The 17,300-nt window shown below is 45.1% G+C and overlaps 2 protein-coding genes and 1 long non-coding RNA gene across 8 annotated transcripts in view; 2 read left to right on the top strand and 1 right to left on the bottom strand.

Annotated features, from left to right (window-relative positions):
- The window catches only part of klhl25 (kelch like family member 25), a 43,677-nt gene that overhangs the window by 7,727 nt on the left and 18,650 nt on the right, over window positions 1–17,300 (bottom strand). For 5 of the 6 annotated variants that reach the window (XM_086108218.1, XM_086108219.1, XM_086108220.1 and 2 more), the window contains 2 exons: window positions 10,937–11,182; window positions 6,371–6,460 (listed from right to left, as the gene is read on the bottom strand). The exons of the other annotated variant lie outside the window; for it this stretch is intronic. In XM_086108218.1, coding sequence (XP_085964344.1) covers window positions 6,371–6,460; window positions 10,937–11,182 — 336 coding nt within the window. The remainder of the gene's footprint in view (window positions 1–6,370; window positions 6,461–10,936; window positions 11,183–17,300) is intronic. 6 annotated transcript variants of the gene reach the window in all.
- On the top strand, window positions 32–957 carry LOC147205620 (uncharacterized). The gene is made up of 3 exons (XR_015100599.1): window positions 32–268; window positions 713–769; window positions 842–957. It is a non-coding gene; the product is annotated as an uncharacterized LOC147205620 (long non-coding RNA).
- LOC147205619 (uncharacterized) lies at window positions 8,248–10,727 on the top strand. The gene is made up of 2 exons (XM_086108421.1): window positions 8,248–9,070; window positions 10,695–10,727. The coding sequence occupies exons 1-2, from the start codon at window positions 8,261–8,263 to the stop codon at window positions 10,725–10,727; spliced, it is 843 nt and encodes a 280-aa protein (XP_085964547.1). The 5' UTR covers window positions 8,248–8,260.

Below are 17,300 nucleotides of genomic sequence, written 5' to 3'. Positions count from 1 at the left end.
TTGGCAGAGCATTTTGTGCCTCCCGATGCCCCACATCGCCCACAAATCATCTCCCCGGCGACTTCCAGCGATGACGGCAAAGAGGCTGCATTGCTTCGCATGGCCGACGCCGGGCACACGTCAGCGATTCGTTGGAATCGTCTCGTAAAGACGACGGCGAAAACGATGAATTGGAGAGCGATTTGGATCCCGATGTCGGACGAATATGTGCCTTCGGACATAACGGAAAGCAGCTGAGAGTCCTCGCCAGAGCCGCTGGAACGAGGAGGTAACTGCTGACTAGCTTGCAAGTTCCCATTCAAAACTTCATCACTTCTTATGCCTCCTCAGTCACTTTTATGTACCGCTACATTCCCCGCTATACTATGAAGTTGCCAGTAACACTCATCATTTATGTACGGTTGATGCGTCTCGTAGATGTGGATGAAAATATGCGCTGACTTGCATGTCGCCATAGGTTTTCAAAAAACAAACAAACATAAAAAACAGGACACATTTGGTCCGCTCAGCTCTGCTAAAACCACTCGTGTTAAATTCATATTCCATTTCATTTCAAATTGGATGCTGAGCAACGTGGAATGAATGGTGTAAATAGCAGTGTGCGAGCATGTATGTGTGTGTGTGAGAGATGTTGAAATGTAAGTGGAAAGCAACAATAAAAAAAATTGAAAAATAAAAGTGTGGTCATTGTACATACTTCTATAAATTACAGATTGTCCAACCAGAAGCCAAAAGATGACGACTCCTCGCTTTGGTGGTGGAAAGAAAGGTAAATAAAATTATTGTACCTCACTCTGCAGCAAGATATATTTGCAACTTTTTATGTTTCTATAATTTATAGGTCGTGCATCTGGACGTGGTGGGATGAATCGATGTGGTGACAAACTGGATGGAAGCCAAAAACCAGCTTCTCCACACCTGCACTTTTGTTCATAGTTCAATAGTTTTGTTGTGTGCAAATAAATTATTTTGCGACAAAAACATTATTTGTAATTTTCTTTTGTAGGAGGAACACATTATTGAGGCATTTGAGCTGCCACAAAAGCAAAAAATAGTGTAAAACTTGAAATGATGCTTGAAATGCATGCTTTTACAAAAAGCTCATTTTCTCTGGATTTCTGCAGAAAATCGGCATTTTCCATCAAACTTAGCAGTTTTCTAATGCTGATTGCCAACGAACGGAGAAAGCTAGAAACAAACTTTTTTTTTCTGCTGAAAGAAGAGAGTCTCCCCTTTCTTTTGACAGGTTGCACGTATATATAGCCATAGGACAGAAAATTCTGTGGGCCTTGCAAATCAGTCGAAATTCAGTAAAATGTGAGGGATTGAGGGGGTTGCGCCAGTGAAAAGGGGTGGTATTCAATGAGTTAAGAGCGCACCTCGGTGATCTTGGGTGAGCCCATGATCCGCTGGAACCAAAAACGTGAATGACAGGATCTTGACTTGTGATTAATTAATTTTTATTCTGAAACATTTTGCCACAAAATTTCACATCACACTCACACTGTATTTCTGCTTGCGATGTGTTGACAACAGATGTGTCTTAAGCGATGCTTTAGCACTCTTGCAGTTCAACACAAATCAGTTTGCTTTTCCAACTGTTCTACACTATAACATGAGAGCTAATCTACTAACACCATGCAGGACATTCGAACTAGCGATGCCGGGTTAACTACATTCTAACTTGCGATGGTAGATTAAAAACACTTCACTTCGTAGCCGAGCAATGTGGTGCATTGCTGTCTTTCACACAGACAACCACGGTTTCAAATTCCAGTCATGCCACGAACATCCGATAGACGCTGGCTCTGTCCAAATTCATACGCTGCGTTTTCCGAAGGCCACTTTTTTGGCCGCATGACGTCACGTCCAGTGCAACTCGACTGCACCTGGGGTCCAAATTCACATTAAACCTGTACAGATTCTCCACAATTTATGTGGTCCCCGGAGGCCACATGAAAAGGAGCCTTTGAAGGCCTTGAAGGGTCCAGTCTGCAATTTGTCTTTCTAAATTTTGGAAACCACGTGTGGCTGGGTCTCGCCAGATGTGATGTCATGGCGCAGAGAAAGGCGCCCCGAAATGTGGCCTTCTGAGGACGCAGCCAGTGAATTTGGGCACAGCCCTAAATTCCAAACCCCTGCCTGTGTTAGAATGGCTAGGATCCATCATGAAGGGCATCCTGAGTCAAAACTATGCCTACCAATGACTGTGGTGACATGCCCCTGTGTAAAAATTCAAATTCAAAAAACAGCATTGCAGTGTCACCAAAAGTTGGTGTTAAAGGTCATGATTGAATGTACAATGGACTTACGTGACCTATACATTTCTGTGAATGGAGTACAATCAAGCTCAAAATTTCCGGGGCGGTGAGGGAATCCAGCACCTGTACGCAAGCCGTAACGAAGGAGGCCGGGGACCAGTGAGTGTGAGAGCCACTGTCCAGGATGAAACATCCAAGCTCAATGAATACATCAAGAAGAAGGCTCCAACGGATGACGTACTCAGAGGATATCTCAAACAATGGGGAACAGAGGATGAGGTGCTGGAAGAGGGACCATCATGGGAGGGCAAGCCCCTACGGAATGAACCACCGGACCTTAACTGGAGTGGCTGATCTCAATCAGTCCTATTGGTGGCTAGAAAGGGCTGGCCTGAAGGACAGCACAGAAGCACTCATCCTGGCTGCTCAGGAGCAGGCCCGGAGCACCAGAGCCATTGATGCCCAGATATACCACACCAGACCACGGTGGAGGTTGTGCAAAGAGGCAATGATCCAACACATAACTGCAGGGTGTAAGATGCTGGCAGGGAAAGCTGACATAGAATGCCATAACCAGGTGGCTGGCATCGTCTACCGAAACATCTGTGCGGAGTATGGACTGGAAACCCCAAGGTCAAAATGGGAAACACCTCCAAAGGTGGTGGAAAATGACCGAGCGAAGATCCTGTGGGACTTCCAGATACAGACTGACAAACCGGATATCGTGATCATAGACAAAGGGCAGAGAAAAGCCGTTGTAGTGGATGTAGCGATCCCAAGTGATGGAAACATCAGAAAGAAGGAACACGAGAAACTGGAGAAATACAGAGGGCTCAGAGAGGAGCTGGAGAGAGCCTGGAAGGGAAAGGTGACAGTCGTGCCTGTGGTGGTCGGAGGTGGGCATATGTGGGAAATGGGGGTGTCCTTTTCAAATCGGCAAAAAAACATTCTTAGTTCATCAGCCAGACCCTTATTGTTCACTGTTTGAGGGGATGGTGTCTTTTGTTTGTGATTGCTTTCAGGCCATTCCACACAGAAGCAGAGTCGTTAGCAGAGAACTGTTTTTTCAGCCTCTCTGCATAGCTTCTCTTTGTGATGTTAATTTCCTTTGTCAATTAGTTTCGGGCGTGTTTGTACAGTGCCCGATCTCCACTTCCTACCAGAAACACTCGATCCATGCCTCCACCCTCATTCTCTGCCCTACAGATCCACGAACAGGATGTGAGACGGCTCTTCAAGCAGCAGAAGATCATGAAATCTGCGGGGCCCGACAAAGTGTCCCCATCCTGCCTGAAAGTCTGTGCTGACCAGCTGGCTCCGGTCTTCACACACATCTTCAACAGATCCCTGGAGCTGTGTGAGGTCCCATCCTGCTTCAGTCAATCATCCTCCCAGTTCCCAATAAACCGGCAACATCGGAACTGAACGACTATAGGCCTGTCGCTCTGACGTCTGTGGTCATGAAGTCCTTGTGCTGGACCCCACCGGACCACTGCTGGACCTTCTTCAGTTTGCCTTCCGGGCAAACAGGTCTGTGGAGGATGCAGTCAACATAGGGCTGCACTACATCCTCGAGCACCTCGACAGCACAGGGACCTACGCAAGGATCCTGTTTGTGGACTTCAACTCTGTGTTCAACACCATCATCCCGGAACTCCTCACCCCCACACTTCTCCAGCTCGGTGTGTCCCCGACGATCTGCCAGTGGATCCTCAGCTTCCTGATGGGACGGACACAACAGGTGAGATTGGGAAGAATAACATCATCAACACGCACCACTCGCACTGGAGCCCCACAGGGATGCGTCCTCTCTCCACTGATCTTCTCCCGCTACACGAACGATTGCACCTCAACACACCCAGCAGTCAAACTCAAAGTTCGCAGACGACACCACAGTCATCGGTCTCATTAAAGACGGCGACGAGTCCGAGTACTGACAGGAAGTAGAGCAGCTGGAGCTTTGGTGCAGCCGACACAACCTGGAGCTGAACACGCTCGAGACGGTAGAGATGATCGTGGACTTCAGGAAACATCCTTCACCACAGCTGCCCCTCATACGATACAACTGCCCTGAGTCAACCGTCGAGACCTTCAAGTTCTTGGGAATCACAGTCTCCCAGGACATGAAGTGGGAGGTCAACACCAATTCCATCCTGTAAAGGCCCAACAGAGGATGTACTTCCTGAGGCTACTGAGGAAACATGGCCTGCCACAGGAGGTGCTAAGACAGTTCTACACGGCAGTCATCGAATCAATTCTGTGTTCTTCGGTTCACGGTTTGGTTTGGGGCTGCCACAAAAAAAGGACAAAATCCGACTGCAACTGACAGTTGGGATGACGGAAAAAAATCATTGGCACCGCCATACCCACTCTTGAGGACTTGCACACCGCAAGAACCAAGACAAGGGCACGGAAAATCCTACTGTTAGGGTGGTTCTGTTTGTGACCAACAGGTGGCACTGTAGGGCTCCCCCTGCAGTGGCACACCTGTTGGTCATTGTTTCATTAGTGTGTGGTTAAAAGGTCTCTCTGCCCGAACAGTCAGTGTCGGATCATTGTGTGTCTCTGTGCATGTGTCATGTTTTGTTTTCAGTCTTAGGTTTCGTTTGCAACTTTGTTTCCTGGGATTTCTGGGCTTTATTTGAGTGAGTTTCTCCGGTTTATTCCTGTTTGCAATTTTGTTAAATACATCTTGGTCAGTCCACCCTGCTCCTCCCTGCTTTTTGGGGTCCTACGCGGACCACGGCGTGTTGGCCGGCCTCGCTAGGTCGTGCTCCTCGTGACGGCGATGTTGCCAGCGTCAACGATTTAAAATTGGTATTTAAAATAGCATATTCAGTTTAAATTTGTCTCTCCTTTTATTATTTATAATTTTATCTGTGGTTTTATTGTTTTTCTTTGACTGTAAAGTGTCCTTGAGTGTTTTGAAAGGCGCTTATAAGTGAAATGTATTATTAATTATTATTATCATTATTATTACTGGACCACCCGCACCCTGCCCACCACCTTTTTCAGCTACTCCCCTCAGGCAGGCGCGACCGATCCATGCGCACCAAATCCTGCAGACACGTAAACAGCTTCTTCCCTCTAGCCATTAACGCCCTAAACAGTAACCCAAATCTACCTGTATAGTGGCTCTTTGCAATTTTGCACACCCCTGGGGAACAGCATCCTGTTATAGTTATTGTAGCTCCAGCTCTGTACTCACTTGAACCACTGTCACTGATCTATATTCCACAGCACCAGACACTTAAAGCGCTCAAGGTCATCTGCATAATTGCACACTTGTTTTATGTTGAGAGGGAAGAAATTTCATTTGTGCTGTATGTTACACATACGTACAGCACATTTGACAATAAAGTTGTATTCAATTCAATTGTTGTACTACAAATACTGCTCCTGGTCACTTTAAAATGGTTAAATGATTTTCTGTACCAACTGTACAACTGTTATACTATTGTATTCTACCAGTGATCGCTTTAGCTCTATTTGATACTTTGCACATTGTCTCACAGTTGTCATTGGGTGGTACCACCGCACAACGGTACACTTGCATTACGGAATGTCCTTCCTTACTTATTTGTCATGTCCTCGTTTATGATGATACTCGCGCAGCATTTTCTACCAGAGACAAATTCCTTGTGTGGACTACATACTTGGCCATATCTTTATATCGTAATTTGTTGAAACTATATAAATATTGAAATATAAATCAAACACATTCAGAAGTTGTTTTACTGACAGCAATCATGCTTTTCACTGTTTTATTTTTTTGCCATGGTATCGTTGCCTTTTTTTTGGCATCTTTGAAAGTTCTAAATAACTGACCAGTTTTGACAGTTGCTGCTTGTTGCAAACAAAGTTATTTTAAAATATGTTTGCCAATATAACTTCAGTCTCACTCAATCTTTACATCACTGTATGCCAAATTGAGATGACTACGCATCAGCAAAAATGGTCATGCGACCAAATTTTGTGCTGGTACGACCAACTGAAAAAGTTAGTCGCGTCAGTGCTACAAGTGCAAAGGTGCGTGCAGATCCATGTTCCACAGCATTCAAATTATGAGAAAAATGGTAACATTCAAAAATAAAAGCAATATCCCTTACCTGTTCATCTTCTATCTCCAGTTCATCACTCAGCACAAGTTCCAGCAGCTTTTCTTTCGTCAAACTATAGAAGTCCTCAGATTCTCGAATCTAAAGACCATTTCACACTTCTTAAAACCAAGTTATCAATATCTGTTCATTTAGACATAAAGCAGAATTTCACATAGAGTTGAGAAAATGACAAACAAAAAATAAACATTTTTACTGTCTCAGAGTAAAGAGTTGTATATTAGATAGACGATGTTCTTAAAAAGTCCGTAGCATGAGACACATTGCAGTAGCATGAGACACAAGTCATACAAACTGGTGAGCATTTGGTTGCATTGCCTCTGTGATAAAGCCCAACTCAAAACACCATAAACTTAATTATAAATACTGTATAACATGGTCAGATAGAAAGCAACTTGCCGATCCTTAAGAAAATTGAAGACTTTTTGGTGCGCCCTATAGTTCGGAAAATACGGTAGTTCTTTCTGTCAATGGTGGCCCATGCAGGCCTGCAGTTTTCTCTCTTGTGTGTGAAGACGAGGTTTCTCCACTACAAAATGATAGTCATAGGGCCATTTTATCTTCCAACCACTCTGTAATCCCTTAAAAGCTCACCGAGCACCTTAAAATCCGGTGCGTCTTTTGTATGGTCATTACGGTAATCCATTGACTCCAAGATGGCTCCTTCCTGGAGACATGCTTCCAATGTTATAACTTACTGTTGGTTCAGTGAACTGTGTCGCGGCTTTATTAAATAAGTTTTTGTTGCAGCTCCGAAAAAAGGAGAGCTGTGGTGTTCATGTTTTAAAACAGTCTCAACAAATACAGGTCCGTCTTTGTCTGTCTACGTGCCTTCTTCCGTTCGACTCAAGAGATGTTCAAGACCGCCTCCGAAAAACATAAACTAATGATAACTTCAATGAAACGACAATTGAAAATAAGACATCAAAACTGAAAAGCAAGCGAGGATATCACAAAATAAATTCTACAGCCACCCCTACTGAATTTATATTGTGATTTCATCATTTGTGAATACACAACAAAGAAATAAATAACTACTACTCACATCTGATCGTAGTAGTCGTGGCGCTATGATCAAGGAAATGCCAATGCGTTTTTCAGAGGCAGTCATGAACGCCTCTCGAGTTGAACGGAATAAGAGAAGGCACGGAGACGGACAAAGACTCACCTGTATTTGTTGAAAAAAGGAGAGCTGTGTTGTTTTTTTTTTTTTTTTAAACGCAGACTTTATGAATGGTTTTCACAGTCTCAACAAATACAGGTACTGTATGTCTTTGTCCGTCTCCGTGCCTTCTACCGACTGCTGTCAGGCTGCTGAATAAAAAATAAAATAATGTGAAAAACAATTGCGAATAGCACAGCCACCTTATCTATATCAGAGATGAGAGTTGATTTTTCTGAAAATTAAGGAATATATATACTACAATCAGTCACCTCCTCTACATGGATGACATTAAGCTGTATGCTAAGAGTGAAAGGGACATAGACTCCCTGATCCACACAACCAGGATCTACAGCAGCGACATCGGGATGTCATTTGGGCTTGAGAAATGTAGTCGGATGGTGACTAAGAGAGGAAAGGTAGTGCGCACTGAAGGGGTCTCACTCCCTGAAGGAACAATAGCAGACATTGAGGACAGCTACAAGTACCTCGGTATACCACAAGCCAATGGCAACCTCGAACTGGCAACAAGGAAAGCGGCTACGGCCAAATACCTCCAGCGAGTGAGGCAAGTCCTAAGAAGCCAGCTCAATGGCAAGAATAAGACCCGGGCAATAAACAGCTATGCCCTGCCAGTGATCAGATACCCTGCAGGAATAATAAGGTGGCCAAAGGAAGAGATTCAGACCACGGACGTTAAGACCCGAAAGCTCCTAACCATGCGTGGAGGGTTCCATCCCAAATCCAGCACCCTGAGACTGTACGCAAGCCGAAAGGAAGGAGGCCGGGGACTAGTGAGTGTGAGAGCCACTGTCCAGGGTGAAACATCCAAGCTCCATGAATACATCAAGGAGAAGGCTCCAACGGATGACGTACTCAGAGAATGTCTCAGACAATGGGGAACAGAAGATGAGGCGCTGGAAGAGGGACCATCATGGGAGGACAAGCTCCTACACGGGATGTACCACCGGACCATAACTGAAGTGGCCGATCTCAAGAAGTCCTATCCGTGGCTAGAGAGGGCTGGCCTGAAGGACAGCACAGAGGCACTCATCCTGGCTGCTCAGGAGCAGGCCCTGAGCACCAGAGCCATTGAGGCCCAGATATATCACACCAGACAAGACCCAAGGTGTAGGTTGTGCAAAGAGGCACCTGAGACGATCCAACACATAACTGCAGGGTGTAAGATGCTGGCAGGGAAAGCCTACATGGAACTCCATAACCAGGTGGCTGGCATAGTCTACCGAAACATCTGTGCGGAGTATGGACTGGAAACCCCAAGGTCAAAATGGGAAACACCTCCGAAGGTGGCGGAGAATGACAGAGCGAAGATCCTATGGGACTTCCAGATCCAGACTGACAAGATGGTAATGGCGAACCAACCAGATATCGTGATCATAGATAAAGGGCAGAGGAAAGCCGCTGTAGTGGATGTAGCGGTCCCAAGTGATGGAAACATCAGAAAGAAGGAACACGAGAAAATCGAGAAATACCAAGGGCTCAGAGAGAAGCTGGAGAGAGCCTGGAAGGTAAAGGTGACAGTCGTGCCTGTGGTGGTCGGAGCACTCTGGGCAGTGACCCCCAAACTAGATGAGTGGTTGCAACAGATCCCGAGAACAACATCGGACATCTCAGTCCAGAAATGTGCAGTGCTGGGAACAGCAAGGATACTGCGCAGAACCCTCAAGCTTCCTGGCCTCTGGTAGAGGACCCGAGCTGAATGAGGGACGGACACCACCCGAGGGGGGGTGAGACGAGGAATTCTTATATATATATATATATATATATATATATATATATGCACACACACACACACACGCACGCTCGCACGCACCTGGCCGATCACGCATGAATTAGTTTGCAGAAAACGCTATTCAAATACTCAACATTCAATGATTAATCTTCCTTTGTGGCTTCCGTACTTGCCGAAATTTCGAAATCTCTTAGAATGAGAATGCGAGGCGAGGGTATTACTGTTGTGGCGACTCCACTCAAGCTAAGCGAGCTTCAGCAGTAGATAGTCCGCCGCTCTCTGCTGTGCATGCTTCATCACGAACATGTACGCGTCTTTTGATTTCAACCAATCAGCGCCGACGCAACGACGTCACACACCCGATATCACACACGACAACAGCTAAGCTAAGCTCGCCGAGACGACACTCGAAGTCGGACGGACACGTTTTCTGCCAATCTGTGTGTTTCCCTTTTTGTCCAAATATATTTTTTATGACAACTGTCTTGTCCACAGTGTCTTTTATTCGTTCCACTGGGGTTTAGCAAGTGTGTTTACAAAGAGACGAAAATCTCTTTACTGTTACTCGTGTTAGTGTCTCAACATGGCTACGCTCGTGAAAGCAAAACAACGAACTCAAACGCATCTTCGTTCAATGTTGTCAACTAATATCCGGATTAATTTGAGGCAATTTTTCCTCAATTCTCCGGAGAGATTTTCAGAAAAATTTGAAAAACCCGGAATTCCGGGAAAATCCGGAGGACTTTCATCTCTGCTATATTTATATTGCACTTAATTGGTGTACATGTATTTTGTGAATGCAAACACTTTGTTTTTCTTCTTTCTACCCACAATCTTGCTGCTGAAGACTGTAAATTTCCCCAGTGTGGGACAAATAAAGGATATCTTGTCTTATCTTCTTCCGTTCCACTTGAGAGGCATTCATGGCCGCCTCCGAAAAACGTAAATTAATTATTACTGAAATGAAACCACGAAGAAAATCAAGCGAGGAAAGCACAAAATATAATTGTAGATTGTGCCTTGTAATGTGAAGCGTCCAATGTATGACAAAAATTTACAAAATAGCCATTCATTGAAGATGCGCCTCATAATCCAGTGCGTCTTTCAGTGCGGACAATACTGTATGTCTGGTTTAATGCAAGTAAGTTGAAAAAAAAAAACATCTGCATGAGCTCTTTCTTTGAAAATAACACGTTACAACATCGAGACTCATAACTATTCATAGCAAGCGGAAAATGCATGTATAAATTTGTTCTTAAGGCTGAATTGAGCTGTTGCAGCTTTTAATCATGTTCTTCTTGTAGTCCAGAAATTACAGTACCGAACTCCCCTACCCATCAAAAGAGTGGTTTCACTGGTGGAAGCTCTTTTTTTTTTAAGATGCACCATTGAAAAATTAGGTTGCCAAGATGCCCAAATTGATCTCAGTCTAGAGCCCTGATACCTATAAATAAATGTATGTTTACAATCTTTAGTTGCAGCAGATAATTTTGATTTGGACATTTCAAAAGTAATGCGACAGCGAAAAAAGTGGGTACCCAGATGGAGATTAATGTATAAGAAAGGAATCTACTGGGCGACGATACAATTATTTCACCATTTAACAATTTACCGGGTGTGTAGTGAGTGTTTGCATGTTTACCGTTTCGTAGTGTAGTAGGCACATCCTCCATGACAGCTCATATAATCTTTTACACTGATGGGCATCTGATAACAGCATCATCCCCAAACAGTTTGAAGAATGAAGGTTTTTTTCTAAAAATTCTGCTGCGGCATCCCGTATGTCATGAAATTGCAACATGTCTCCGGCCTCCAACAATGATTCAGCATTCTCCTCATTTATAATGACTCGAGATGAATAGGCGTAATCCAGCAGAAGCTCCAAGACCTGTAAGAGTAAGAAATTCATAGTGATGTGTACACACACAAAGACATAAATAAACTTTGAATTTATGTTGGAATCTTAACTTCCATACATTTTGGACATTTCATTGTTACTAAAATAAAACTTTTATCCTGAGGGTAACAAATCATTCAAAATGTTGCAGCGTTATAATTCTGCCTGTATCTTAGATCAGGTAGTTGCCTTCAGTTTTGAATACAGTAAATATTCCCATCCCCGGAATTCTATGGAAAGGAATATCCTTCACCCGGAATAATAACCTATGCATTAACATTTTGACTACCACTATTACGTGTCACCGGAACTTGCGTAAGCGGAAATTCCGCTACTCGTAACCCGGCTGGAGGTGTAATGCCGTGGGAGCTTAAATACACGCAACGCCCACCCGATGAGACGGAAAAGACACAATGCTGAAACAAGTTTTCACTTCGCGTTTTTCGATCAGCAGATTCTAAACGACGATGTCTAAGTGAGTTTTTATTGCCGTGCGTTTTACTGTAATTGTGAATGATTTTAACTTTATTCACTTACGTCCTGGAGAACGCGGCACTAGCTTAAAAGCACCACCCACTCGACGTGACCGTAGAAACGCGTTTGCTTCGCCGTTTTCATTCATCAGATTCGAAACGAAGACGTGTAAGCGACTTTTTATTGGCGTGCGTTTAACTGTAATTGCAAAAGATTTTAACTTTATTCACTTACGTCGTGTAGATCATCGCATCGAAACGTAGAAGAACTGAAACGACTGGAGCGGAGCGAGTGAATTGCATCCGTTTGAGCGAGGCTGGACACAAAGTTAAAAAGATCCAGCAGACACTTGGGGTCGGAAAGACGCAAATCTACGAAACTTAAAAAAAAAAGGCATCATTTATACTCCTGATGACAAGCCACCATCCAGCAAGGAAGCTTCAGTATGCATAAGAATTACCAGACATCGGTGATCAATGGGACAGTTACTTGCAACTAGCAAGAAAACTGTATGACACGCAGGCAAACATTGTCATAAACCAAAGAATGCATCCAACAAAACAATCCAAAATGCAAATTTTTTCCCCCAAGACAGAAAAAAATAAACATTAAATACTGTACGTATTTTACTGTTGTGATTTTTTTGGGATAAACCTGTATTGCAGTTTTTGTTATATAAACAGTTTTTGGACAGTATATTTTTGTATGTAATTGATTGTGTTGTTACATGTGCATTTTGTCAACATACAGTACTTGCAGGTTCATAAAGGACATGTACCATGCTCATTTCCCAAATGAGGAATTTCTGTTATCAGGACAAATTGGACAGCGCAAACACGAGTCCGTACTAGAGAATATTTACTGTATTTACAGATACAATATATACAGCACATGATTAAAGATTAAAGAGCGGGTTTCAGGTATTTGGGATGGAACAACGCGAGACAAATAAAAACCTTTATTCGTCCCAGCATGCAAAAAGGAAAAAGTCCAATGTTAGTGCCGTTAGCCATGACTTTGTAAAACGCTTCCCGGTAGTCCCTCTCGCGCGAGTCAGGAAGGCAATGCCTTTAGGTTTAGGTCGTCTGTCTTTTGGGGGTTTGGTCTAACGTTACCATGATAACAGACATGGCACATCATATATACTGTAAATCCTTCATTTAATGGTGCAGCGTTTAACCATTGAGACTTGAAGTTTGGACCTGGAGATTACAAAAAGAAAGCTCAACTAGTTGTTTGATAGAATCCAATCTGCATCCTTACGACCATCAAAAAGGGCAAACATTGCCTAAAAATAAAAATGTACCCCAAAAAAAGATTTATAACTCCCCACCCCGCCCTTAAGTTTTTAAAGAAAACAATAAGTAACAATGACAATGAAAATTAATTGCTTTTACTTCATCAGTGAACACAATTTAACCATACCTCTTGGAATTAATATATCACTAGTTGTATCTAATGTGCATCTGTTTTGCCTCATGAGGTTTAAAAAGAAATAAATCCTCACAGTGCGTGTTGTTTCGGCTGCCATTGTTCGTTGTCTGTGCCAGTATGTGAGCCACCACCGGGTCGCTCTAAAATAAAAGGATTGTGCATTTTCGATGCTCCCGAAAAATATTTTGTCGGAGGAGGCAGGGAGGGTGTTTTTGTTGTTGTATTTATTTATTTATTTATTTTGCAAGGCTCCGACCGACCTAGAGTCGGTTGTATAAATGATCTCACACAAACGCCGGCTCCCTCCTCTCCGGCCAAGCTCACCAATCAGAAAAGTGGTATGCTACTCATGACAGGTCATGCACACCAATCCGCTCTGAGCTGCTGCTCGGAAACTGGGGGAACATGACACAGAGTCTCAGCTGTACTTGCTAGCTGGTACAAATTGGCTAAATACTGTGCTCCCGTGTGCAGTGTGTAGAGAAAGAACAACAAAGCAAATTGGAAATGGTAAGCATACAGCCCCGAAACTCGAAAACAAATCAACGTCAGCCGAATAAGGCGCTTACAGGTATAAGGTAAAAAATACATGATTTCATATATTAAATATTTATATCAGCTATATATTTGCATTTGCTTACTTTATTTTGAAGCTTAAAGTGGTGCATTATGAGATCAAGACAATGATGTGGAAAATCCACATCTTTTTAAAGTATTTTAGGTTTGCTAAGACTACAAGTTATATATTTGTGCTTTTTTTCCACTACTTACAAGAAATAGTGGACATATGTTGAATGAAAATCATTTCAATAAAAAGAAGCAGATCGTAGTGGACCTCGGTGTGTCCCCTACGATCTGCCAGTGGATCCTCAGCTTCCTGACGGGACGGACACAACAGGTGAGACTGGGAGCAACAACATCATCAACACGCACCACCAGCACTGGAGCCCCACAGGGATGTGTCCTCTCTTCACTGCTCTTCTCCCTCTACACAAACGATTGCACCTCAACAAATTCAGCTGTCAAACTCAAAGTTCGCAGACGACACCACGGCCATCGGTCTCATCAAAGACGGCGACGAGTCTGCGTACCGCCAACAAGTGGAGCAGCTGGAGCTCTGGTGCAGCCGACACAACCTCGGGCTGAACACGCTCAAGACTGTAGAGATGATCGTGGACTTCAGGAAACATTCTTCTCCACAGTTGCCCCTCACACTATCCAACTGCCCTGTGTCAACCGTCGAGACCTTCAAGTTCCTGGGAATCACAGTCTCCCAGGACACGAAGTGCGAAGTCAACACCATCTCCATCCTGAAAAGGGCCCAGCAGAGGATGTACTTCCTGAGGCTGCCGAGGAAGCATGGCCTGCCACAGGAGGTGCTACGCCAGTTCTACACGGCAGTCATCGAATCAATCCTGTGTTCTTCCATCACGGTTTGGTTTGGGGCCGCCACAAAAAAGGACAAAATCCGACTTCAACGGACAGTTAGGACGGCGGAAAAAATCATTGGCACCGCCCTACCCACTCTTGAGGACTTGCACACTGCAAGAATCAAGACAAGGGCACGGAAAATCCTCCTGGATCCCCCGCACCCTGCCCACCACCTTTTCTAGCTACTCCCCTCAGGCAGGCGCTACAGATCCATGCGCACCAAATCCAGTAGACACTTAAACAGCTTCTTCCCTCTAGCCATTAACTCCCTAAACAGTCACTGACGCAGTTACTCTTCTTGTACTACAAATACTGCTACTGGTCACTCTAAAATGGTTCAATGATTTTCTGCACCAACTGTACAAACTGTCATAGTATTGTATTCTACCACTGATCACTTTAGCTCTGCTTGATACTTTGCACATTGTCTCACAGTTGTTACTGGGTGGTACCACCGCACTACGGTTCACTTACATTACGAAATGTCCTTGCATACCTATTTGTCATGTCCTTGTTTACGATGATACTAATGCAGCGTGTTATACAGGAGACAAATTCCTTGTGTGTTATACATACTTGGCCAAGAAAGATGATTCTGATTCTGAGAAGAATACAGCTGATTCTTTCTGTTCTAACCAGATGACCGATAAGTAAGAAAACCTTTATTAGTCTCGCAATGGAGAAATTCCCAATTCACAGCAGCAAAGTTATGAAAGGAAGAAGTAGAACAACAAAATATAGGAGCTGCTGGAAAGGCAGCCACTCTCGCGGCACCATTTTGGAGTCAAAATAACAAAAATAACAACACAACACATAGGACACAGACAGTCGTGCAATCTTCACCAATTTTCTGCATACACTTTGTTGTCTGAAGCAGTTATAGATGAAAGAGGAGAGGATCAAAGTGTCCTTTCACCAGTGGATCAGAGACGTCATGCTGAAAATGTACCAGAATGATGAGCAGTACCATTAAGAATAGTAGTATCGTTAAAATCTGAACGATACCTACCCCTATTGCCCGAGATCTCCCTTATGGATACGGCAAGAAGCTTGGTTATCTGATCATGAAAATCGTCCATCCATCCATTTTCCACCGCTTATCCGGGGTCGGGTCGCGGGGGCAGCAGCTTTAGCAGGGAAGCCCAGACTTCCCTCTCCCCAGCCCCTTCTTCTAGCTTTTCCTGGCAGATCCCGAGGCGTTCCCAGGCCAGCTGGGTGACATAGTCTCTCCAGCGTGTCCTGGGTCGTCCCCGGGGTCTCCCGTCAGTGGGACATGCCCGGAACACCTCACCAGGGCTTCGAGGCGTCCAGGAGGCATCCTAATTAGATGCCCGAGCCACCTCATCTGGCTCCTCTTGATGTGGAGGAGAAGCGGCTCTACTCTGAGCTCCTCCCGGATGACCGAGCTTCTCACCTTATATCTAAGGGAGAGCTCGGACACCCTACGGAGAAAACTCATTTCGGCCGCTTGTATCCGGGATCTGGTTCTTTCGGTCACGACCCATAGCTCGTGACCATAGATGAGGGTTGGGACGTAGATCGACCGGTAAATTGAGAGCTTCGCCCTTTCGCTCAGCTCCTTCTTTACCACAACAGACCGATACAACGTCCGCATCACAGCAGACGCTGCACCGATCTGCCTGTCGATCTCTCGCTCCCTCCTGCCCTCACTTGTGAACAAGACCCCAAGATATTTAAATTCCTCCACTTGGGGCAAGATCTCCTCCCTGACCCGGAGAGGGCACTCCACCCTTTTCCGACTGAGGACCATGGTTTCAGATTTGGAGGTGCTGATCTTCATCCCAATCCCTTCACACTCGGCTGCGAAACGTTCCAGTGAGAGTTGGAGAGCCCTGCTTGAAGGAGCCAACAGTACCACATCATCTGCAAAAAGCAGAGATGCAATACTGAGGCCACCAAAACGGACCCCCTCAATGCTTCGGTGGTGCCTAGGAATTCTGTCCAAAAAGGTTATGAACAGAATCGGCGACAAAGGGCCGCCTTGGCGGAGTCCAACCCTCACTGGAAACGATTCCGACTTATTGCCGGCAATGCGAACCAAACTCTGACATCGGCAGGATAGGGACCGAACAGCCCGTATCAGGGGGCTCGGTACCCCATACTCCCGAAGCACCTCCCACAGAACTCCCCGAGGGACACGGTCAAACGCCTTCTCCAAGTCCACAAAACACATGTAGGCTGGTTGGGCGAGTTCCCACGTACCCTCGAGGACCCTGCTAAGGGTGTAGAGCTGGTCCACAGTTCCACGGCCGGGACTAAAAACCACACTGCTCCTCCTCAATCTGAGGCTTGACTTCCTGACGGACCCTCCTCTCTCGCACCCCTGAATAGACCTTACCAGGGAGGGTGAGGAGTGTGATCCCTCTGTAGTCGGAACACACCCTCCGGTCCCCCTTTTTAAAAAGAGGGACCACCACCCCGGTCTGCCAATCCAGAGGCACTCTCCCCAATGACCACGCGATGTTGCAGAGGCGTGTCAACCAGGACAGCCTCACAACATCCAGAGCCTTGAGGAACTCCGGGCGGATCTCATCCACCCCTGGGGCCTTGCCACCAAGGAGCTTTTTAACCACATCGGTGACTTCAACCACAGAGATAGGAGAGCCCACCTCAGGGTCCTCAGACTCTGCTTCCTCCAAGGAAGGCGTGTTGGTGGAGTTGAGGAGGCCTTCGAAGTACTCTGCCCACCGGTTCACAACGTCCCAAGTCGAAGTCAGCAGCGCCCCATCCCCACTGTACACAGTGTTAG

The sequence above is a fragment of the Hippocampus guttulatus genome, chromosome 4 (genome assembly GCF_054856545.1).
Source record: "Hippocampus guttulatus isolate MCC_2025c chromosome 4, RoL_Hgut_1.0, whole genome shotgun sequence".
Taxonomy (NCBI): domain Eukaryota; kingdom Metazoa; phylum Chordata; class Actinopteri; order Syngnathiformes; family Syngnathidae; genus Hippocampus; species Hippocampus guttulatus.
The sequence above is the reverse complement of the archived record's forward strand: the minus strand, read 5'-3'. Positions and strand labels throughout refer to the sequence as shown.

What these genes read in the sequence shown, in the direction of transcription:
- LOC147205619 (XM_086108421.1), top strand. Translation starts at nt 8,261, where the DNA reads ATGCGTGGAGGGTTCCATCCCAAATCCAGCACCCTGAGACTGTACGCA. An exon ending in AGCTGGAGAGAGCCTGGAAG is followed by an intron (nt 9,071 to 10,694) that starts GTAAAGGTGACA and finishes TTGAAAAATTAG; the next exon opens with GTTGCCAAGATGCCCAAATT.